Raw genomic sequence first — 23785 nt, 5'->3', positions numbered from 1 at the left:
TTAACATCGCAGACCTCATGGAAGCAGCGGAGGAAACTCTCACTTACCGAGATGGCCCGGGACCTCACAGGACGCTGCTCCCAGGGGACAAGGCCAAAGACACTTGGGGACATTTTGAGACAAAAACTGAGTCCAACTATGTGGATTTGGATATGAGACCAGAAGCCGCCAAGACCGTGAAAGTAACATTTACCGGCGAGGGGAGCCAGCTATCCGTCAAAAGCGATGGCTCAAAGTCGGGGGGACGTGGACCGATATCTGTGGACTCTGTGGATATGGTTGGCGGTGTTGAACTTTCCTATGAGGAAGACTCTGGCGATGAGACACAGCTCCTGTCAGAAGTGGATCCGAGCGATTGCAGTGAAGGGGACGAGCTCCAGTACACGGACATGTACTTGAATAGCCGCAGCGAGTCAGATGACGCCGCCAGTGCAGTCCTGTCCAACCACAGCGGCTCAGACACACTAAAAGACGAGTCTCACTATATCACCACCCATGAAATCCAGCTGACCGAACTCGATCACGATGTCGATTATGACTTGGGCCGCGGTGCCAGCTGGGACTTTGAGGACGACAACTTGGTGTACTCCTTCGTGGATTACGCATCGTTTGAAAGCGATGACACCCGAACCGGGACCCTCATCTTGGAGGGCAGGAGCCCGGTCGCTAAACTCGGTGCAAGCACCGAGCAGGATGACAGTGATCTTTGCGATTCGGAGAAATGCGCCAGCTCGGATGAAAGCTTGTGCAAAAACCACGCCGTTGGGGACAAAATCCATCTCGCCATCCAAACCTCCACAGAGGAGGAGCCCGTTGGTATTACGGACGAATGTGCCAAGCGATTTGGAGACACCAGCCACTTCTCTTTCATGAGAGCAGGAGCTTTGGGAGATAACGCAGCCAAGTATTTCATCCCCGCTCCTGGCCGTCAGCACCTTGCAACTAAACTGAGACGGAAGGACATTAATGAATATTCCAGTGGCGCCTCTAGCTCCATCAGCGAGCTGGATGACGCTGACAAAGAAGTGCGTAATTTAACCGCCAGGTCATTCCGAAGCTTGGCGTGTCCTTACTTTGATACCATTAATTTAAGCACTTCTAGTGAATCGTCCTTGTCGGAGTACGGTTTAAACAAGTGGTCTGCTTACGTGGATTGGAATTACGGACACATCCCTAGCGGGGCAGAGCATGGCATCATTGCGCACAAGACCTCCAGCGCCACGCTAGAAATGAACGAGACCATGGCGAGTCACGGAGCCCCCCAAACTAACAAAAGACTAACTTTTCATCAAGAAGCGTCTTTATGTCAGGGGACGGAGATGAAACATCAGCGAGGCGTCATGTTGAACGTTCAATGTCATTCTGATGCCCAAACAGTCACTGGGCAACTCAAAAGTAGCAAGAGAAGGTCTGCTGAGGTGCATGGAGCAGAATTGGCCAGGTCAAGTTGTGAACTGGACTGTGACCTCACTGACAACACAGGCAATACACATAATAGATCCGTCTTTGCGTCAAGTCTTCTTAAAAATGTCATCTCCAAAAAGATGCAGTTTGAGCAGGAGCGTAAGATGGAAAGAGGTGAGATCTCAGACATGTGTTCGCCACTCTCTCCTTCCTTCATGGATGGGAGCAAGGTCAGGAGAGGCTTTCATAGGCAAAATTCGGAATCAGGATCGGGTTACACCAATTCTGGAGATGAGCAGCCGTCGGAAGGCAGCAGATCTGATTCATGTGAGCCAATAGAAGAGCAGAGAAGTACAGATGCGCCTGAAGAGTCAGGAAAAATGGGACCTAAGGCTGGGCTCAGTCGCAGTCTGAGCAGCGCATTTAACTCGTGGAAGAATGAAGAAGCTGTGAAGGAAGCTGAGCTTTCTGCAGCTACTAAAGAAGTGAAGGAGGAATCAGACAGGAGTAACATGCTCACTAAACTCCTTTTCATGCCGGGCTGTCAGCGTTTTTCCAAAGACGGTGCAACAGGAAACACGACAGCTCAAGAAGACACCATCCAAGGTGGAAAAAGCCCAGAGATCAAAATATGTCTAAGAAGTGTGAAGGAAAATAAAGGAGGGGGCTTGAATATTGCAAATCTGTTAACTCCGAAAATAGGCTCTGTCAACACATTTCGGGGAACTGTTGATGGCAAATGTCATATTTTGTCAGCTGTGGGTAAGGCTCCAAATTTCACGGTTCGAGATGTCAGGGATACAAAGTGCAAGTTTCAAACACCAATTTACCGTGTACGAGATGTACGTAAGCTGGTAAAAAGCTCATACAGTTTTGTTTCTGTAGACAACAGCAACAGTAAAAGTGCAGTTGAACCCATGGAAACACTTGAAGAAAAGGACAAAAAAGAGCCTATCAAAAAGGTGTCTCCATCACCCATTGTTATTAAATGCCACTCAGTAAAAACAAATAAAATGCCGAAACAAACAGAAGACATTGTTGGACTACCACCAAGTGCAGGTAGCAAAGTGCCCACAATTGTAGCAAAGCAACCAAATCCTGACCAGTTGGAAGCTGAAAAAGTATTAAGGCAAAGGCAGGAAAAGTTTGTATGTGATGTGGCAGAGAAGCGATTTGAGCCTGGAATTCCCAAACAAGCTGCGCTGGAGAAACTCAAAGCTGCTGTCAAAACAATGGAGCGTCTTTACGTTTTTGACCGAAACGAATGGAAACGCAAGGCTCAGGCTCCGCAACCGATCACGGGCAGCCACGTGCTTTCGCTCATAGCTCGTGAAGAGCAGGGAACGGAAGAAGAAACAACAGTGGAATCCGAAACAAGCCAGGAAAGAGCACTAAACGTCATACACGTCCCTCACGACAATGAGTCAGCGCAACGCAAAACCTACAGCAACAGAAGCAACCTTCACCTTCGACCTAGCGCCTTCACCCGCCCTACGCTACAACGTTTGGCTTTGCAAAGCTCCAAGATCCCAGCCAAACCTCTCTCCGTTAGAATAGAACCTGGAAGAAAAGGCCAGGCAGAGCAGACAAATATCCAAATGGCTCCAACTAATCCCGCAGTCTCACAAAGCGACTCAGAGAACTATTTATCCATCCCGGGTCTGATGTGTACTACTAATGAGGTCAACGTTTCCAGAAAGGAAACGGCTTATACAGAGACGAAGCCAAACAGAAGACAGACTGATGTGAAGATCCCTGAACACAAAAGATTATTAACGGATGATTGCACCGCTTCTTTGATCTACCACCAACCCGCAAAAGTACCACAAACACAGCAAGTGTTGTGTTTCTCCCCACCTTTTGCCACTCTATCACCACCACCAATCAGCGGAGAGCTTCACCTTAAAACACAGCGCAAAATGCTCCTGGACCCCACCACGGGGCATTATTACCTAGTTGACACACCAATGCAGACCAACACTAAGCGACTGTTTGACCCAGAGACAGGCCAGTTTGTGGATGTTCCGCATTCACCCGTCCCGCCCATCGCCCCCGTCACCCCTGTGGCCCTCACATTGCCACCCATGGCTTTGAACCCAGGAGCCATCGCACCTACCTATGTGATTTACCCTGGAATCATCCCCCCACCCGCTCTGGAAGCAAAGGCCTTGCCGGCAATTCCCACCGAAGGCAGAGAAAAGTTGAAAAATATGTACGCAAAGCAGGAATCGAACGCTCCGTCGGCAGAGAGCCCCTACTACAGTGCAACGGCGGAGGCCCCCTTGGGACATGTGAAGCCCTCCCCCGTCATAGCAGGTGCTGTCAGCTCAGACAGGAAGCCGATTATCAGCATCACGACGCAACAAGGTCCAAGAATTATCGCCCCGCCTTCTTTCGATGGAACAACGATGAGCTTTGTGGTCGAGCACAGATGACCAAGAAGACACTTCATTGTGTGTGTAAGTCATTCACTAGAAATTCAACAGTTGTGACTAAGTCGGTCGGCAATGCGGGTCAAATTGGATTTCTTTGCTTTGCTGTTTATTTTATGCGGTTTGAACAGGGCAATTTCATTCAAAAGGGTCTGTGACAGAAGCTCACAGACCAAAAAGCTAAAAAATAAAAATCCCAGAGGGTAACTGAGGCTATGGGCGGAGTGCCAGAAGAGAATGGTACAAGTAAAAAACAAAGCAATTACTGAACAAAAATAACTGAAAAAAACACACAGAATCTGGCAATTAGCACACAGGCACAATATTATAAACTAGTACCAATGACTAAGTAAGCATTGTCACGGTACCTTTCTCTTGGCTTGCTTAATTATACTTGTATACCCTGTTGAAGAGCTGCAGGTGCGACGCAGGAGACTCCGCCTACCGCCCACACACCTGTGCTCTGCAAAACAGGGAAAAAAAATAAACAAGTGCATGACATCCATCTTATTTTAACTGTGAGGGCTGGCGGTAATAGTATTGTTTAACTTTACTTTTACTACTGGATTGGAATGATGAAACACAAGGACAAAGCTACAGTACATCGAGAACACTGCTGATATAATCTGATAAATGGCATTTTATCCATGACAGAAGGTTTAGACTTTAGAGGTAGCACTTGATTTAGATCTGCTGACAGAAGCAGCCGGGCTTGGATGTTTGTAAATATATAAACTGTATCATAAATATCTGAGAGTCCCCGTGGGCTGTATCATAGGTAGCCATAATCTTGGAGTATTTGTTCTATTAATAGGCGTCATCAAATTGTTAAAAAATGTAATTGTTGTTTTTTCCTCAGTTTTAACATTAAGACAGAATTCATTAAGTATTCATGTGGGTGTTATGTTTTTTTTTAAATTTTATTTTATCATCAGGTTAAGCATTTTGAGGTTAAGCGGTGTTTGCACCAGTGTGTGGCGGTCTTTATGTAGCACATGCATTCTGAGTTTTGAGTTCAGCTGTGACATGTCAGCGTTAATAGACATGCAGTAACTTCATGACAGGTAACTTGAGTGCTAAAAATCTCCCTGAGCTTGATGGGATTTTCAGCCGCATCTCTCAAGTGCCCAATTTTGCGCATGACAGCACCGTCGGACAATTCCTATAGTGAGCGGCGAGCGACTTTGTTTACATGGGATCGCTTCCTCAATCAATTAGAAAAACAGCTTGAATGGATACAGTTTTTCAAATTGTAAAATACGGCCTTAACTAAATAATATGGGATTTTTATGTCATCTATTTGGGTTTCATGCTTGACCTTTCTTTATTCTAATAGTCAACTTCTTTAGTGGCAGCCCTAATATATGTATGTAGTATTCAATGAGTATTTGTTGTGGTAGTTGGTAAAATTAGAATATTGATGTATTAAATCTTACGTTAGGCGTCGATACTGTTTCAATACATTTGCAATGGAGTCAAAATGCTTTGGGCATCTATCCCTTTCAAAGGAAGTTATTTCCTTAAAGCATCTAAAACATCAAAAATGTGGAAAAAATCTGGATTAAACCCTATTCCAATCGCATATGAACTCCATTCATAAGATCATTAAAAAAAAAAGAAAAGCAAGGTTGACTCATCCAAACTTGCAATCTGTCCCAGCCTATTGTCAAGCGAGGTGTGAGAGTAAGAATACAACTGTGTGCGCTTGTGAGATTCTTGTCAGTTGGGTGGCGGCCAAGGGGCTCAATACCGGCTTTAGTAGTGGTGTGAAGAGGAACTGTAGATGTGTAGATGATGGTGTGTGTATGTGTGTGTGTGTGCTTGGGTGCGGGTCTTTGTGTAGTGGCCCATGGCTGCGATAGTAAAGCAGGAGGGAAAGGTCAGGTCAATGTAAAGTATTTGTTGTGCTGATGCAGGGAGAGGACAGCTGCTAGGGGAGATCAGATGCTGCTGCTCGCTCCACCATTGAAGCCAGTCCGGTGGGCTGGGACGAGGTCAACTTTTTATAGGTGCCTTTACTGAGTCTAAAATGCACAGACTGGGGTGGAGAGCTGCGTACTGTTTAATTTTATATGAAAACAGCTGAGCTGTGTTTTGAAAAATTGCTATGTCGCCATTGAGAATATTTTCTCAAGTCCTGTTTACTAAACGTCATTTTTATGTTTTGATTTGCAGATATCTTCAGGAGACATCTCTGCCTTCATTCACCCCCCTAAGCCAGTATTCTTTTCTTCAGGACATACTCAACCCAAAGTCAGCATGAGTTCATTATCTATGCATGGCAGCACTTTGCAAGGTAAAAACACTGAATCACAAAAGGTCACTAGGTCACTAGAAATAATGACAAAAAGATAATTAGTACACAGGAGTAGACACAGGGACCATTTGTCTTGAGTTTTTAAATTATTTTTTTAACATCAAAAATTGTAGTTTTTTAAACACCATTTGGGCAAGTTAACAATATTAATAAAGCTTGTGTTCTACCTGAAGTACATGCACCCTCTGTTTTATGACTGTCAATTTGCTGTTGACACCTGCACTATTGTAGTAATGGCTGAAATGTGTGAAAGAGATGAGCTGTGTTGGATGAGATAAAGTTTGCACCTTAAATGGGACAATAAAAACCAGAGCACACCAAGTGTGTTGATGCAACGAAGCGGCGCTTCGTTCCCGTTGGAATTTTAGGGGCAGTGTTCCTCTTTTTGTGTTTATTTTACGTTTACACTTTGGAGTGTAATTAAGTTGGTGCCGGTATGTGTGTGTGTGTTTGTGTTGTTATATGTCTGATGTGCAGGATATATCAGCATTCTGATAGCATATAAAGAGGACTCATGTTACCTTACTGTGAACAGGAACAAGCCAAATTGAGTTCTCTTGAGTAAGAATTTGGTATACAATTATTTTGTGGACTCTTGGCTATTTAATAATGATGAATAGCTTACTTTAAATCCTAAATCCTACAAAATACTCAAGAGAACTTTGGACAAATTCTATTTTTTATCTGGACCATTTCTAACACCCCACAAATGAACTTTAACTGTTTCATTGGCAAAATCAAGTTTCAATTCAACATGGGACATTTTTCTCTAATAGAGCACGCAATGAATGAGCCATTTTAGATCATGCAAACTGCCTTCTTTTTCAGAAAAGAATCACACAGACTGTTAGTTTAGCAGGTTTCCAACTTCAGTGAATTAGAGGTAATCGGGTCTGCTGGTCAGTCTATTTGCCTTCATTGTGTAAGATACACAAGCTTATTTAAATTGCCCTATATAAGAGTTGGTATGATTGGAAGTAAGTTTAATAGAGTAGAATGGATATTTTGTTCTTTACTGCAAGTTGATGTTGCACAAAATGTGCACGTTTGGAAATCTGTCATTTGAAAGTATAGCAAAGAAATTGTATGAATAATTATTTTCCCTTTTAGATAAATTCATGTGGGAAAAAATGCATCTCTAATGTTTTGCTCAATATACTTAAACGAAAAATTGCCAAAGTAGGCTCAAATATTTCTTATGTCATGTAAAATGTTGATTATATGCTTTTTTTGTTTTGACCCTGCTGACAATTATTCTCTATTGAACCATGTGTCATTTTAACCTGTTGTATTATTTGTTTCAATGAATATAAATGAACTAAATGCACTTGATTTGTCTCTGTTCCATAGTGACAGCCACAATCTTCCCCCCTCATTATAAAATATATTTTAAAAAAATATTTTTAAAAGGTTAAACAAAGTTAATGGAAAAATAATTACCACAAATTCAATATTGGTGTTTGCTTACAAACAAAGAAGGTCCTGGGAAGTCTTGATGGTTTGAAATAAGTGCAAGTAGGATGTGTTGGACTGTAATGGCATCATAAGACAATGGTGTTGTTCTGTTGCACTGTGAGCTGCTAAAAAAGAAAAAAAGACAAGGTTTGGGTGACATTAGAGAGACATTTTGAAAGGTGAAATGCTGTAAGCCAATGCTTGACTGTGAAAATGAATTTGTTATGTAGACTTATAAGCCTACATACCTCTGGAATAAATTCAAAATGCAAGCTACTGAAGATATTTGCATTATTTGGATGGGTTTTAGCTATATTTTCACATCTTACACCAGAAAAGTTGAGCTATGAGACATAAAAACACAGAAAATGTGTTCCATAAATTGATGTTGCCTATTTCCGCTCAAGTTCAAGTTATAATAGTTAATGAATTAAATGTGTTCAAAATATTTTCAAATTTATAGCCAAAAAGCTAAATCATTGGGTTGTCTTTTTCAGTTTAAGCAGCCAAGTTTTCAAAAGGAAGGTGGTGTGGTCCATACTCATACCAAGCGTTACAAGGAATCATACAGATTTATAGTGGCAGGAGAAAAGCACATGTGCTGTCTTGCCAGCATGCAAATTTAGCTTTGTGGCCACACTGAAACATCACCCGGCCGAGGCTTAAGTTTAACTTGAGCGTTTGCTGCAGTGTTTACTTGGTCGCCATGGCTGCAACGCGACTGGCAGACAGCGCTTTGCCCCCAGCTGCTCTCGGTGCTTTTGGAAGAATCTGCACCAAGCTCCAGTTGTTGGCTTTGGATGCCAACAGGAGCTCTGATGTCACACCCTCCTGGTACATGAAAAAAAAACTCTTACCTGCTTGTTTTGGAGATAACACTGTACAATGAATGCCTTTTTAACAAATACTACCAGAAAATGTGATAGCCAGTAGTATGTACATTAGGTACACTAGTAGAAAAGACTTTAGTATAGTTCTTAAAAAAAAAAATCTGAATATACCATACCTCATCAGAAATGGAGTCACCAGTGTAAGTTTATTTCAATGTTCTTATTCTATTTAAAACAATGTGTTTGCAAAATTGACAATAGGACATATTGGCTCAACAAACAATATTGAACGAGTTGAAAAAAAGAAGTAAATGGCTTAATTGTAGATTTTTTTCCACCTTAGCTCAGATCTTGTAAGTTCAGTGTAAAACAACAAGTGAATAATGTAATACTAATATATAGGGTTACAGTACATTACATATCCAACCTATTTTTATGTACTGTAATGTTATGTGCCCAACATAAATATATTTTCAACCAAAGCCATAACAAAACAACACCCAATTGCAGACAAACATTTGATTACTTACATACTTACAAGAATGTAAACATGTGTTGTTTAAACAAAAAAAATGCACACATTCATCACATTTATCTCAGGGTGTTTCACTATGTGATACTGAGGTATGATGTAAACTTGCTGAAATGCACCAAAGCCTCATAGAGGGGACATAGAACCTACCCCAAACATGAACAACTCCTCTTAGGAGTCAAATACCTTCTTGCACATGTTGGAGTTTTCTTGGTGGAGAGGGAATTCCGAGCCGGGAATCAGCATCTTGTTACTCTTTTGCCAGACTACACTTTTCCCAGTTGACAGGCTCTCGTGCTTTTTCATGTGCTCGCTGAAAAGTAGCAATACATGTTACGGTTTTGATGAATGTGTGTGTAGGTGGATTCGTTCATTTGAGATTTTCTAGTACCTGACAGGAAAAGTGGTTTTATCCATCTGCATGCACACCAGGAAAGGATATTCCGAGAACTGGACAGTTGTGATGAAGTCGAGGGAGGCCTCAGTTTCAAAGCTAACTTCCAAACCGGCACTCATAAAGTCCATGTCTATTGTAACATTACCAGAGACCACTAGTGCTCCCCTGAAAAACACCACATATAAATGTTCAATGAAAAAGCATGTTTTCCTATTCACTTATGAACTGCATTCTACATTCTACAAGTCTTCCCCATCCCTTTTTTCCCCTCATTCACACCACTTTATATACAGTACTACATGCAACAACACACGCAGCAATTCAACTCCATTCAAAAATCCACCTGCCTGGACACTTTGGTCATGGGGGCATGCCCTGGGAAAGATGCATGTGTGTGGTTTGTTCTGTGTCTATACATAGGTCGTCAGTCTATTATCAGGTTGAAAGGGGCACAGTTATGTTGATCCATTCACCTGCCTCTGCCATTCGCTTACCCACAGGTCAAGTCTCCATTTTTTACTTTAAAGGCAAAAAAACCTCTCCTGATTACCACTCTCTTTTCTAAGCAACCACACCCCATTAAGTCTTAAATTCCCCAGGTTTTATACTTGACATTTACACATCCCACCATTATGAAAGATATTTGTGGATGATAAACAACACTATTTATGCAACCGTGCAATAATTGTCGCCTCAAAATTTCAATTCGGTGGCACTACACACCGCCGAATCCCACCCAAGACATCCGATCCACACGCCTGCTCTCATGTACTATGTTCGAAAATAACGAGCCAGACAGTGCTGACGTCACGTTTCATGCCAGCCCTTCTATGCGAGATAGGTGTGAAGCACAATACTGGATCACTTCCAACTTGTCAAGTGGAACAAGTGAATCAGACAACACTTATAGAGCTTTAAAGTTCACATGACTCCAACATCAACACGGGTCTATTTGAGGCGCTGTGACATGGCAAGAACTCCAGAAAGAACCATAAAGGTTATTTTTCTAAGAATTGCCGCAGGGGTCTCCAGAGGTGTTCCATCGCACTTGCATGTGCAGTTGTTAACAAACATACCACGGATTATGTAGACAAGGTTTGGAACTATTCAGAGTAGGTTATCGTCACGAAAAGGCACTGCTTTGACGTTGGGCTATTTTACTGCGTGGTTTATGGAATTTACCTGTTATTTACACTGGTTTTGGACTCCCTGTACCACAAACTGATCTCCATGCCACCAGAGATGTCGATGGCTAACCCTCCCTGGAACTCAGCACTTGCCTTCAGACCAGACTGCAATTGAATGACCTACAAGTAAAAGGGAAGATAAGCTAAAACAGTGCATAACATAACTTTAGCTTCACTAAATGCAAAATCAGAACCTAACACCAGTGCTCTTTCCTATGAATGGTACAGGTTCAAAGTCATACTAATGGTGGACAATGGTTGGAAAATAACGTTTCTTGGTCCTTTAATATACTTTTTAATAATATGGCAAAAATCTTACATCCGAAAGTGTGTAGCATTTTCCTATCTGCTGGTTTACAGTTAAATACGTAATTATTCCACAATTTGACAAGAGTGGGGCTTTTGGTCAATATAAACATTTCTGATTTGAGGCTATTGACCAGTTTGTGCATTAGCCGCTTACCTCAGAATGATCTGTGAGCAAAATGAGACCCTTGACCACATTCATGGGCTCCCCAGTCATGGAGAACATTTTGGACATGAGGTCGCTGTAGCCCTTGAAGAAGGTGACAGGTCGCAGCTGAACGCCAAAGAGCAGAGCCGACATCCCGGCAAACGACTCCAAGCCTTCCTCTCCTTCATCTGGCGTAGCAGCAATGAGTGACTCCAAACCTTGTGCTTCAATGGCAACCTAGAACACAGCCGAAGCCAAATTTGATCTTCATAGCTTTGGTACATTTCACTAAAATGGGAGATTATTCAGACCTGCAGTCCATGTAGCGTTGCTCCTTTACTAGAAGCATAAATGTTCATATTGCTTCTCCTCAGGATTCCAGAGCCGGAGTACAAAATGTCCAAACTGTATGCGGAGGTAACATCAGCAGATTCTGTGGGAAGTAAAACATATTAGCCATTTCAGGACAAAAGTTGCAGGGCTGTGCAGAGAGCCATTACAATAATTCCAGATTTACTGGGAAGCAAAAAACAGGACTACTTCCAATATTACTACTTACTTGCCATGAATCCTGAGTATGCAGATGATGACCCGAATTTTGAAAATCGATCATAGTTGTGGGAAATCTTCTCTCGCATAACTTGTTTTAAAACTTTGCTGAAAGAAGAGAGATTTTTTTCCCACATGCCTTTCTGCTCCAATCTTCTCCATGTTGTTGTACAACATACCTGGCAGGCATGTGGAAGCGAAGGATGTCCTGGATCTTCGACAGCATGTACTTGTTCATCTCACGTGGAAGGTGGCCGATGGACAACAGCAAATTTTTGATTTCCATGTACGAGGGGTTGCTGCTGAGGATGACATCTGCTGCAGCAGCTCGCACATTTTTCTCATAAATCCGACGATTCTGGTGATAGATCCTGTTCACCGTCTTTTTGACCTGGAAATCAAGTCATGCTTATTTATTCTAATTGAAATTATGCACTTTAGTTTTCACATAATACAGAGAGCAGAACCTTAAATTTGACTTTACCGGACCCATGGCAACGATAAATGATATTTTGAACAAGGGAAAAATGGATAACGACCACCAAATAAAAATGATTTAGAACACTAGATTAGATATTAAAAAAGGTGTTTTTGTTGTTGTATCTTTTTAGCAAATATCAACCAAATGTGCAATTGCTTACAGGATGAATGAGCATTTTATCTAGTAACCAATCACCTGTATGCATTTGATTATGATGGTAACCACACACAATATGGTAATAGGTAATACATACAATGTACTTAATACCAGTGTATTGCTGAGACCTCTTGATCTGGTTTAACGGAGTTTCAAAAAATTGAAAAATAAACAAATCGCTATTTTGTCGACATAATATAAGTTTCTGCGAGGTGAGTATGTGCCGAGTGTTTACCTCATCAGTGATAAGGGTGACGTCATATCTCTGCAGGCTGGTAAGTGCGATGGTGCTGTATGCGCCCACTTCAGATTCAGTGTATTTGGTAAAGATGGGAATGGCCTCAGGGAGCAGGGAGTTCTTCAGGGCCAGAAGGAACATCTGGACCTCGGACTCTTCTTGCGTACTGTCTGGCCCCTCCAGAATCATCTTCTTAACCTCAACGACTGTCTGGGAAATTGAAGATCATCAGTCAGCCAGAAGCACTCAACTGCATTATAAACAGGCAGAAGATGTTTCATTGCAACTGACCGGTAGGTTACATCCTCCTTTCTGACAGAGTTTTTGGACAAGGGCTCCCATTATAATCACCACTGACTCCTTAATGTCAGGGCTGCCAATCTTTCCTTTAGAAATGCCCTGTAAGAAAAATCAAGGATCAGCAAAGCAGTCTTGTCAGCTAACTGCTTTTGTATGTTTTACTATTTCAACAAAGTCTTACCAGCAGGATCTGGAGCATCCTCTCATTGGGATGCGAAGCAAACCCGCAGGCGTAAAGAAACCTCTCCTGCAAAACCCTACTTTTAGCATCTGTGAAGTTGAGGAATTCAAGCATGGCATCCAGAGATGCAGTCGTTTGGGAGGAAGTGACAGCATCCACCACCTGAGGACTAAAGTTAGACATTAACGAGAACAATTGAGTACCTGCAAGTAATGTTAAGTTAAGATGCTAAAAAATGAGTCATTCTCTAACCGAGTGTGTCCAATATTTAAAGTTAGTGCTTCAACTCTTTCACTGACTTCTTAAATGGGTTGCACTTCTTCCAATGGCCAATAAACCCTAGTCTATTAATGGAATTTAGAAGGAAAATAAAGCTACTAACAGAGATGTTTTGCTGGCACTCTTTAGCACTTTAAGAATATCGCCTTTGGTTGCCTTCCTTATTGTCTGGATAAGCTCCAGGAAGCTACGAGGGGCCGAAGCCTTAGACAAACTGCCTGGCTCCAGTTTTTTCTCAACAGCCTGCCATTGTTGCATGAGCTAAGAGAAGACAGGCAAAGTGAATTGATGAATACATTAAGCAAAATTTTTTAAATGAAAACAGCAAAATAAAGACAATCACTCACTGACGGACAAGTCTTGCACCGAGTTTTAATCTTCTGTGCTTTGATACCAACAGCCGCAAGCTTGGCATCAATAGACTTGACCACCGTGGCCGCGTCTTTTCCAGCAGTATCCAGAGGTCCGGCTTCCGTTCCTACCAGTGTGAAACTCTGCCTGTCAAGCCAAAAAAAATACGTCAAAACAAGGGTGCATCATGCTGAGCTCTCGCCATACCTGGACATAACACTTGCAGATGAAGACCGGTGCGCGTTGACAATCAGCAAGTGTTTTTCTTGTGATTTGGCCGACCGGATGAAACCATCTTCGATTGCAAACACTGTGACGGAGCTAGACTTCCGAGTCACACCTAAAACCTGAGGTATGGCCCAAATTAATACAATGAAACATGGACTAGACAAATGGCTGCTAACTGACCTCGTTGTGTGTAGTGAAGCCAGTTTCTTCAGTCTTACATGACTCCAAGTTCTTTGTCCTTGTCACTTTGTTTTTTTGCGCCTTGTACGCAACCGTGCACCTTCCAGACACATCATTCTGTTTCCATACAATTTTTAATTTTTAATTCACCAACACATCATCCCATCAAATATCCTATTCGAGTGAAAAAAATACCTCGATAACTTTTCCTGTATTGAACTGTAGCTGCAGTAAACTTGACACCCCTCGTTTAAGGTTTTTGATGATGGCAGGTTCCGCCCAGTAGGAATAAAATGCTTTAACCTGCAGAAAATAAACAACAATTAAATTTGACCTACAGCCCGAGTTCAGTTCAGTTTTCATACCTTTTCAGGAACATTTTGGCATGCTCTACTACAGTATTTTAATGTCGTTTATGATGGGGGAATCTAACGAGCCCAGTATTTTTGGGCTGGTGTAAAGAGTTTGAAGGACCACTAGTGATATCATATAACAGATAAATATCATATTTTCTGGGCTGGCTCCATGTCCTCCACAAGTCAAGCAAATGAGATCATCCTTCAAGTGTCCCCAATAAGTATGTCATTTATTTGGCATTCAACCACAACATCAGATAGGACTCCCAGAAATAGCACACATGGGGTGAGTGTGTGTATGTGTGTGTGTGTGTGTGTGTTGGTTGCTTCTTAAATTCCCACAAATAACCACGGGGACGACTGGCCCTCGCTTTTTTTATTCCGCGCTTTATTCAAAGCAGTTGGCACTCTGGGTATAAATCACCAATTTCAAAATGATCATATTGAATTTACCCAATAACTCCAATAGATTTATTATGTACATATTTAGCTTGATGGCATAGCTCGATTCTGGCAAACCCCGTTTCAATACATCTGACTGGATCATTGTGTACCCGATCAATGTAATGATCTGGCTCATTCTTCCTCAGGATAACATACAATATTGAATCTTTGGACAACGATACTATATCTGCCAAAATTAAAAGGTCATGACTATGCCTCAATCGACGTATCGTATATGTAGCCACTTTTAAGAATGGACCTTTTTTTTTTAAAAGTCTAGTCACTATATTTTATTACCTGCCAACATCATCACCTGATGACAATTAGGTGAAAGATCAGAAGGATAACAGTCATTACTACAGTCACGAAACTTCAAAACTGATAACGACTGCGGGTATGTATATGCATGTAAATTTTTCATTTTGACAATTACCTTTCCATTTCTCAGGTGAAGAAAGAAAGGCTTTGTCAGGGCTTCCAATCTACTTTTACCCAGTAGACTTTCAATGGTGGTCCCACCGAGGATATTCTTCTTCTCGGATCTGTGGGACGCTGGCTCAGCTTTCACATTGGAGATCTAGCATAGACAGAAGAAGCAAGTTAGAGCTGTACTATCAAAAGATATGAACACTTTTAAAGCCAAGTAAAAGTCACATGGAAAAAAAAACAAAGACTTGGTGTATACCTTCAACTGGATCAACTGTTCATCCTTGTTGCTGGGATCTTTCCACACCAGATTGACATCCACATTACTGGAGATCTTGTAACCGGCGCTGGCCTCTTTTGACCTCTGGGCTTTGTCCACCACCACCTGAGTGGTGTAGCTGAATTTATACAGCTGGTTGTTCTTCAGCTGGGGTCCTACTGCACCACCTGCAGAAACACAACAACCACAGCTTGAGAACTTGCAAAACAGCTTTCTGTTCATTTGATCAAGACACAAATGCATAACCAACTGATGATGATATGAACAATTAACAAACAACTAAATCCGCTTTAACATTTTGACTTTTACATTTCCACCGCACAAAAAGTTGGATAAAAGGCCAACACCAGTTTTTTTCCCTTCGCTTTTAAGTTTACAGTTGACAACACTACATAGCAATTTATATAAATGTTTTAGGCCTGACAAGTGTTTTTATTTTTTGCAGTTTGGATTCCACAACTAGTTTTGATTCTACAAATCAGTTTCTCTTGTCATTTGCCTCAACCAAAGTCTTCTGATGCAATCAGTGGCCATTTAACCGGGTGTGTTGTAGATAACGTTTTCTCTTCTTTTTCAGATAAGATTCTAGTCACGGTTGAAGATGGAGTGACGTGTCAGAATAAGATTTGATCAGCTCTGATTTCAACAAATCAGGCCATTGGAAATCCATGGCCATTACAGCATCCACTCAATGTTATTTTGATTCCATTTAAAAAGAGGGAAAGGTTTGGGTTTTGCCAAACAGATTGACATCTGCATAAACGATACAAATAAAAACATTGGAATTTTCTAAGTCAAACACACAAAGATAAGACTTTGACTGTACTCACCACTGGCTGGTGTTATGACAAAGGAGGCTGCACAAAGTAAGAACACAGCCGGAGTTATCATGGTGCGTTCTCTCCGGAACCAAATGAATCAAAGTGACACACAAACGTGTCCGATTGAGTGTCAAATGGCACTAAAGGGCCAAAAAGAGGCAAAGAAAGTCCAAGCTTTTCCGATTATGTTTTATCGGAGGGGAGGGCAGACTCCAAACTCCATGCGCAAGTACTAAGTATACGAGATAACAAGCAAATCATTAACCTGATCACCCCCGATTTGACGGGAAACAATGCCAGTGATTGGTGCCTTTTTAAAAGCCACTTGCCCATCTGGCCAGGTGATCAATCAAATCAGACTTTCTGTTGTAGTGTCATCAACCTGGAAGGAAGAGGATTTTATTTTGAAATTATGGGCAGACCAGTCAATAAATAAAAGCAAACGTTGCATTTTTTTTAAACTAAAGAAGTGTATTTACCCAGTAGATGTGAAGACTCGTCTTTAAGACTCCATTTTTTTTACTTGATTGAACAGTTGTGACTTTGTTGGTGACTCAAATTGCCTATTCAAAAAGCATGAAGTTTGTTGTGAATTGGGAATTTAAAATGTGTTTTAAGTATAATTATAAAAAGATGGACACCCCCCCCCAAAAAAAAAACACCCATACAAATCTGCTTTCACACAACTGTCAATTGACAACAAAAAGTGTCTAATAAAAAATAACAATGTACAGAATTTATACAAAGACTGACATTTATTCAGCTATATTTACAACTTTCCACAATCCAGTTATTCAGACCACAGGACAAAACCAAATTTAGATAACAATATTCAAACTTCTAACCAAAAATATGCAGAACTCACATATTTGGCACTGAGTGGTAAGAAAGTGTGTGATCAATAAACATAACAATCATTTTCAGCTTTTGGTGACTAAAAAAAAAAAAACAAATGTGACTGCAAAATCCCATCAAGTAAATTCTGCAGTCATTAAATAATGCTGGTGATGGTGCCTTTCTTTAAAAATGCCATTTATGTATAAACTATCAATTATTTTCTTAAGTGCAAATACCAACATGTTATACATTACAAGCTTTGAAACAAAATCCCAATTTCCTGTGTAAATCTACCAACTAATGCAGAAAAAATAAAATTCACAAACAAAAACCCACATAAAAACCATGAATGGGGAAGCGAGCTGCAAGTGTGATTGACATCACTGGTTGGCAAAAACTTACCAGTTTACTGCTTCTGAAAAAAGTGCCTCCTCTAGTGGTATCCTGCTGAACTAATATGAAAAATCAAATTATTAATAGCTGATCTGCCCTACAAGCGTCATTCTTCCTCCATGAGAATTAAAGTGCTTAAAAATAACTTTTGATGGTGACTTTTTACAATTCTTGTGAATGATATTATATAATGTTGTTTTTATTTATTTATTTTTCTTTAAAAAGGTCGAAAATAGTAGAAACTTTACAATGCCTACAATAAACACCTCCATTACATATTGTTATTTATATACTGTATATCCATTTTAGGACTACTTAATACTACCGAATGTCACAGTCTGATAAGGTGATGCTATCCATGAATTTAAGTAAATTCTTGGCAAAGTGGACTATCTGCCCATCATTTTACAAAGTGCTATTCAGCCAAACGCACCATGGAATAACCACTCATTTTTAATACTTCAATATAGGCTACTATAGATTAGATAGCCAAGGTCCCACCTGTGAACAAAAGGCATGCAGAGCTTGCTCATAACAGACTTAAATTTTTACAATAAGCATTAAAAACGACACAACTGTAAAGTTGTGTACATTCTCAATATAAAGTATGATTTTGCTGAGTGTGACACTGCAGCTAGAGTAGAGGACTCTGCTTTCCCTTCCAGAGCAGTGTTGCTCAAAAGCTATACTTTCCCAACATAATGAACACCACTGCTTGATGCCATGTACTCACAATACATTTCAGAGGTTGTGCGTCTTCCAAAAATAGGTCCACAAATTGACTCTACAGGCACTATTTACAAAAGTGAGTCTCTTCATTTTGGAAACTGGATTTGTACAATCTGAAGAGTCCTGTTAGCAAACAAACAAAACCAATTGTTAGTTGCATTGGTGGCAGACTTGCTTTACTTTGTGAAGCATTTTGTTGTGAAAGCTTGTAATATGACGTAGCAGTTTTGATTGGCTGTTATGATTATGGCCATATTGTCTGGTATGTGGCAGACTCACCTGGAACATCCTTCTTGCCTCTGGAGTCTACATTGCAGCAGCCTAGGTGAACAAACTGCAACACAGTGAAGCACATTTGGATGCATTATAAAATATAATCGATATAATGGTCAAGTAGGTCACTGTGGCATCAAGTGGTGTTCATGGCTTTTTCCAAGGCTGACATTTTCTGATTCCAGCTATCCAGACAAAAAGCTTAAAAGCCCTTCCCCCAGTGAACAGTTTAAATGAAATAGCATGTTCTTGTGTATAATGACCATACAAAGCCATAAAAAGATCAAATATAATGCTATGAAAATAAAGCTACATTAAGTCATGTAACAGTCATCAGTACTCTTAAAAATAAAGCTGTTAAGTATTCAGAACTATTTTTTTTCACATTTTTCAGTCTCTATGGGACTGCAGTCATTTACCAAAATTAGAAAAATAATTCTTTTTGTTTCACATTAATGTACACTCAGCACCTTGACAGAAAAAAAAGAATATTTTCTAAACCCACAACACAATATTTTTTCAATATCGGTTGGCTGAGAATTATGAGATGTCAACTTTTGGGACAAAAAAAAATAAAAACAGGATCTAAGTGAACCCCCCAAAAAAAGTCTTGACAATATAGAGAAACCTACCAACTTTCTCTTACTGCTTCAATGTCGCTCACCAAATTCTGTGCTAGGCAGATGCCAAAAATCTGTGAATAGAGGAAAAAAAAGAATTTGAAAAAAACAGACACAAAAGATTGCCAATGATCCCATTTTTAGACAAAGGCTAACTGATCACCTGTAACAATGCAATCCCAATAAATATGCCTGCCACCACCGTCAGGTTGTCTTGCAGCCACTTCTCAAATTGTGGGACACACCCTTTAATGTAGATGAATGTCCTCTGTTCTGAGTCCTGAAAACCCCAAACAGCCACAAATCCAAAACATCACTTGACTTTCTATTTACATTTGCATTCAAGTCACATTGTCCATTGTAGTGACACTATGCCACTGAGGCATTGCTGTTTAAATTCTGGCTCTCCAAAGCCTTTCACAATAAAATCTTGTCGCGCTATTGTCACTATGTTATCGATACCTTCATCTTAATGTATTCCCTTACTCTGAATACTCTTCACATTCAAAGTCAAGGAAAACAAACTCAGCCTTTCCTCACATTATCTTGCTCGTGAGGGAGTAAGACCAAAGCTAATGATGGGGGATGGGTTTCAAATCCCACCGCATTGCTGCAGCATGAGTAATACCACATCGGTGCTGATGGGGACTCAGCTGCTGGATTTTGAGGAGTGAACAGAACATTTTCTGAAAGAAGTATATTGTGCTCAGGGTGGAGAGGCAAATGAGCTCATGCATCAGTAGTTCACTAAGTGAAAAAACTTTCTACTTTTTTCATGTCATAAAGCTCCATTGTCCTTTGGCATCTGAGCAATGAAAGCTGTTCAATGAATTTCTACTCACAGATTTATCTCGGATGTCGTATCCACATTGAGTGTTGATGACGTCCTCCTAAGAAGAAAAACAGCATTTTGATTAGCTGCCATCTTAAGGAGTACCGATGTTAGTTTCCAACAGTTTAAAAGAGCAGGCAGTGTTGAAGTCAAGAATTTAAAATAGCTTGAAAATGTAAAATGAGTACATAAAATCAGAAAACGCAACACTAAGATAAGGAGTATCCTTAATAATTAATAAGCAGGAAAACAATTAGCGAAAATATGATATTCTTCTTTGTATTATTGATTCCAGACCAAACCGTCTAGTTAATACAGTTGTGTAAACTAATAATAAACATTACTCATGTAGTTTATATTAGGGATGTCCTGATCGCATATTTTTGGCCCCCCATCAATCAAGATGATTATCTTTAAGAGTAAACCCAAGTTAAAAAAAACAATACAAAACAATGAAAAAAATCTACTTATCCTTTAAAGATCTCAGTATTAGACTAATAATTTAAGGTCAACATACAGAACCCAAAGGCCTGTCTTATGCTTTTTGTTTGCAAAACAAAAGGAGCATTGTTTGCCAAGTCTACTATACTTAAGTATTGTCACAATTATTAGACTTTGTTGCCACACATGGAAAAAAAAACCTGAAAATTCCATTCAAACTGTACTAAGCCAGCAGGGAGATAGAAATGACTAAACATAGACAGTCCTTTTGGACGGCAGCCCGAATATCTGGACAGACAGATTCTGCAGGACACAGATAACCAAACTGCCTGTACAAGGGCGCAGTATCACTCACCATTTCCCCTTACAGTACAAGCAGTCTAAATATTTCTGCATAGCAGACCTTGACCTTATACAAGACTGCACGACTTTTCAGCTGCTGTATCAGCAACATTGTTTTCAAATCAATGGTCAGGAAGTGTGTGGGAATGAGAACAACACACTGAGCAGGAGATTCCTACCGCTGGATCTTTGGTGCAGCAGGAAAATGGCACACCACATTTCTCGCGACTTGGGTTGGAATCCGTACAGTTGAAGTAAATGTTCAAATTCCAGTCGTCCGCTCCGAAAGCACCGCAACACTCCCACTGCCAAAAGTTCAAAGGGTCAACATAACTTCCAGGAGCGATTTACAAGAAATTCCGCTGCCAAGATAAACACGAAAGTGGAGGCTAAATACATAAAAATAAGTCTAAACTCACATATTCCTGGGTGAAGTCGATGAGGTTTTGCAGATCAATATCATCCCTGTATGCCCGAATGTTGTTGTTGATAAAAAAGTTGAGTTGGTCTTTAATCCAGTCTTTAAAGACGAAGGCCAGGACTCCTGCCGTCAGTTCCAAAAAGAAGATGATGCCCAAGAACACCGAGAACTGAACGCACAAGTCATAACAGACAGTCAATAATGTAAAGCAACATGCAAAACTTGATTAGTAATCCACAATGAGTTTGAGGAAGGCACATACAAATTTGAGGAGGAAAGAGTTTTCTCTCAGTGCTCCAATGCAACCTGCGAATCCCAGAATAAACATGACTCCACCAACCACCAGGAAGAGCCACACTGGATCGAAGCCCCCCAGGTCGGTGATTGATGATATGTTGGAAAGAACACCCTAGTGTGGGAGTAGAAGTAAAAGCAAGAGTGAGAGGATATTAAATATTTAGGATGATTGCCTGTTGTGAAACATACTAAAAATGTGTCTGTTTTAATATTCTCCTCATTTTTTGTGTTTTTGTATCCTCGATGGCATATGAGAATTTTTTTTTAACTTATTGTATATTTTGTTGGAAATTGAAAACCAATATGAGATAGTTCCCACTAAGCAATATAATTTGGAGAAGTTCAAGTGTAATTGCGAAAGTGCCGTTTGTGCAAGCCTTTCAAAATTGGAATAATAATCAATCTGAAAATAAAACAAGAACAGAGAACATGAAACACAATAGAATATATACCCCCCAAAAATGTACAAATATTTAAACATATGAATACATTGAAAATCCTTGTAAAAATGTGTTTTTTCAATAACCCTGAATATTACACAAAGACAAAAATGGAGCATTACTCATATCTTGCATCAGTTCACTGGTGAGAAATGAATTCTTTCAAGGCCAAAATGTTTTTTTTTAAAAATCCAGTTCATTTTAACTGCAATTTCAGACAGCAATCAGTCAAAATGGATTGGACGTCAAAGGTGACCACTGAGTTAATACTTTATCAGCTCAGCAGATAATTGGCCTCTCATTAGGAAAGTGAGGGAAAGTTTCAGATCTAGGGCACATTATCTGTCTGGTGAAAGTTGGTATTTGGGACACTGTGTAAAGACAACTGGCGGATGTAACTGAGTCTGATTATGTGAATAATAAAATGTAGTAATTCTTCATTCTCGGAAGCCCACCTTCTCGCTCCATGCCCATAATCCAATGGCAAGAAACGCCAGTCCGAGGAACTAGAAGGAAAGAAGTAAAAATATGAAAAATATAAAAAATATATATATATATATATATTTCTATCTCTCTTGTTATCCGAATTTCAAAATAATACACCAATGTCTTGTTTATTTTGAATTTCGAAAATACTGGAAAATCCCACGTTTTGACAAATAGTACTCCATAAAAAAATGTAGATCAAGGCATGAACAAAATATGATAAAAGATAGTTATCATTGGAAAATGTAAGTAAAAGAACAAAGTAGAATGTGATTGTGAAGTACTAAAGCTGTCCTTAAAATCGGGTTTGAACTCTATTATCGACCCAAATCCCAAAAACAACAGCGGTTGGGCATCTGCAAAAATAAATAAACAAACACACAAACAAACAAAAAATACAAACAAAACCCCAAATTGTAGATTAAAATTAAATCCCCAAGCATGCCCCCCATGAGATCGCCCTTTACAAGAACATTTAAGGGATGTAAACAAGAGCGGTGGTCGTCAAGTCATGGCAGCGGCGGACGAAAACAAAAGAGGCCGATGGAGGTAGCAAGTGCACCCGAGCAGTAAGCGTTATCGTCCGCCTTGAAATCATCGCCAAACGGCCCATCTTTCCTTACGTCCACCGTGAAAACTCCATTCATGGATGATGAACCAAACCACTTAAAAACGTTCTACTTGCCAGAAGACACCTAACGTGGAGTGCAGGACTCACCCAGAATATGATGTTGAATCCAAAAATGAAATATTTAATGCAGCAGCTCACTTCGTGAGCCTTAAAATGCTTTCCCGACATCATTGTGGATGCTTTGTTCCATTAAACGCCGCCCTCGCTGGCTAGAAATCACATCGATGCTCCTCTTTGGCAAGAAAAATGTCGCTGGAAGAAACAGCCGCTATGTTCTGTCTGTAAGGCGAGAAACGCGAAACATTATCCCGTTAAACTCGAACTCTTGACGATCAAGATTTTGTGGAAAATAGAGAAGATCCGTAACATTAACAGCGAGATAGATCCACGCAACCAACAGATTAAATTCGCAGCTTTTTTTCTATTAAAACCATAAACTTGACATGGCAGTTGGATTGACGCGCGTGGGAACAAATGAGGCTTTGCGATGTCCACAGGGGCGGGACTTAATAAAATAATGCGTTCATTCCAAAATATGCTTTTTGAATAATGAAACAATAAAAAGACAAAGAAAAAAAAAAACAAGTTACAACATTTCCTGCCAGCCGTGGTTAAATGAAACAAAATGTTTACAAAACTCACACACACACACAGATAAAATATCAATACTCCCATTTGTTGTGTTTAAGTATATTCTCATGATGATAAATTAAAGTCATATTTTATTTTATGCTTTAAAATTGATATTAAACACTAGAAAAAAGT

At 40.2% G+C, this 23785-nt stretch overlaps 3 protein-coding genes across 3 annotated transcripts; 1 reads left to right on the top strand and 2 right to left on the bottom strand.

Moving 5' to 3' along the window:
• c6h4orf54 (chromosome 6 C4orf54 homolog) lies at nt 1–7728 on the top strand. The gene is made up of 2 exons (XM_077719594.1): nt 1–3863; nt 6012–7728. The coding sequence occupies exon 1, from the start codon at nt 18–20 to the stop codon at nt 3837–3839; it is 3822 nt and encodes a 1273-aa protein (XP_077575720.1). The 5' UTR covers nt 1–17; the 3' UTR covers nt 3840–3863; nt 6012–7728.
• An 897-nt stretch (nt 7729–8625) lies between these two features.
• On the bottom strand, nt 8626–16871 carry mttp (microsomal triglyceride transfer protein). Its single transcript, XM_077719595.1, has 19 exons — nt 16758–16871; nt 16288–16660; nt 15437–15624; nt 15185–15328; nt 14147–14254; nt 13952–14068; nt 13751–13890; nt 13540–13690; nt 13296–13453; nt 12914–13082; nt 12724–12831; nt 12430–12642; nt 11737–11948; nt 11568–11665; nt 11320–11441; nt 11018–11245; nt 10550–10674; nt 9362–9532; nt 8626–9283 (listed from the first exon to the last, which is right to left on the bottom strand). Exons 2-19 carry the CDS (start codon nt 16346–16348, stop codon nt 9142–9144), a joined length of 2655 nt encoding a protein of 884 aa, XP_077575721.1. The 5' UTR covers nt 16349–16660; nt 16758–16871; the 3' UTR covers nt 8626–9141.
• Nucleotides 16872–17014: 143 nt separating this feature from the next.
• LOC144198504 (tetraspanin-5) lies at nt 17015–23489 on the bottom strand. Its single transcript, XM_077719553.1, has 10 exons — nt 23108–23489; nt 22359–22409; nt 21429–21575; nt 21165–21335; nt 20925–21050; nt 19973–20020; nt 19294–19410; nt 19143–19204; nt 18517–18571; nt 17015–18360 (listed from the first exon to the last, which is right to left on the bottom strand). Exons 1-9 carry the CDS (start codon nt 23189–23191, stop codon nt 18559–18561), a joined length of 819 nt encoding a protein of 272 aa, XP_077575679.1. The 5' UTR covers nt 23192–23489; the 3' UTR covers nt 17015–18360; nt 18517–18558.
• Nucleotides 23490–23785: the final 296 nt, after the last annotated feature.

This window comes from Stigmatopora nigra, chromosome 6 (assembly GCF_051989575.1).
Source record: "Stigmatopora nigra isolate UIUO_SnigA chromosome 6, RoL_Snig_1.1, whole genome shotgun sequence".
NCBI classification, from domain to species: Eukaryota; Metazoa; Chordata; class Actinopteri; order Syngnathiformes; family Syngnathidae; genus Stigmatopora; species Stigmatopora nigra.
The sequence above is the reverse complement of the archived record's forward strand: the minus strand, read 5'-3'. Positions and strand labels throughout refer to the sequence as shown.

Excerpts from the sequence above, each read along its gene's own strand:
- c6h4orf54 (XM_077719594.1), top strand. The coding sequence starts at position 18 with ATGGAAGCAGCGGAGGAAACTCTCACTTACCGAGATGGCCCGGGACCT.
- mttp (XM_077719595.1), bottom strand. The coding sequence starts at position 16,348 with ATGATAACTCCGGCTGTGTTCTTACTTTGTGCAGCCTCCTTTGTCATA. Across the intron at positions 13,891-13,951 it reads GCTTCACTACACACAACGAG|GTTTTAGGTGTGACTCGGAA; the intron begins GTCAGTTAGCAG and ends GCCATACCTCAG. Across the intron at positions 11,246-11,319 it reads CAACGCTACATGGACTGCAG|GTTGCCATTGAAGCACAAGG; the intron begins GTCTGAATAATC and ends GCTGTGTTCTAG.
- LOC144198504 (XM_077719553.1), bottom strand. The coding sequence starts at position 23,191 with ATGATGTCGGGAAAGCATTTTAAGGCTCACGAAGTGAGCTGCTGCATT. Across the intron at positions 21,051-21,164 it reads TCGACTTCACCCAGGAATAT|TGGGAGTGTTGCGGTGCTTT; the intron begins GTGAGTTTAGAC and ends AACTTTTGGCAG. Across the intron at positions 19,205-19,293 it reads TTGGGATTGCATTGTTACAG|ATTTTTGGCATCTGCCTAGC; the intron begins GTGATCAGTTAG and ends CTCTATTCACAG.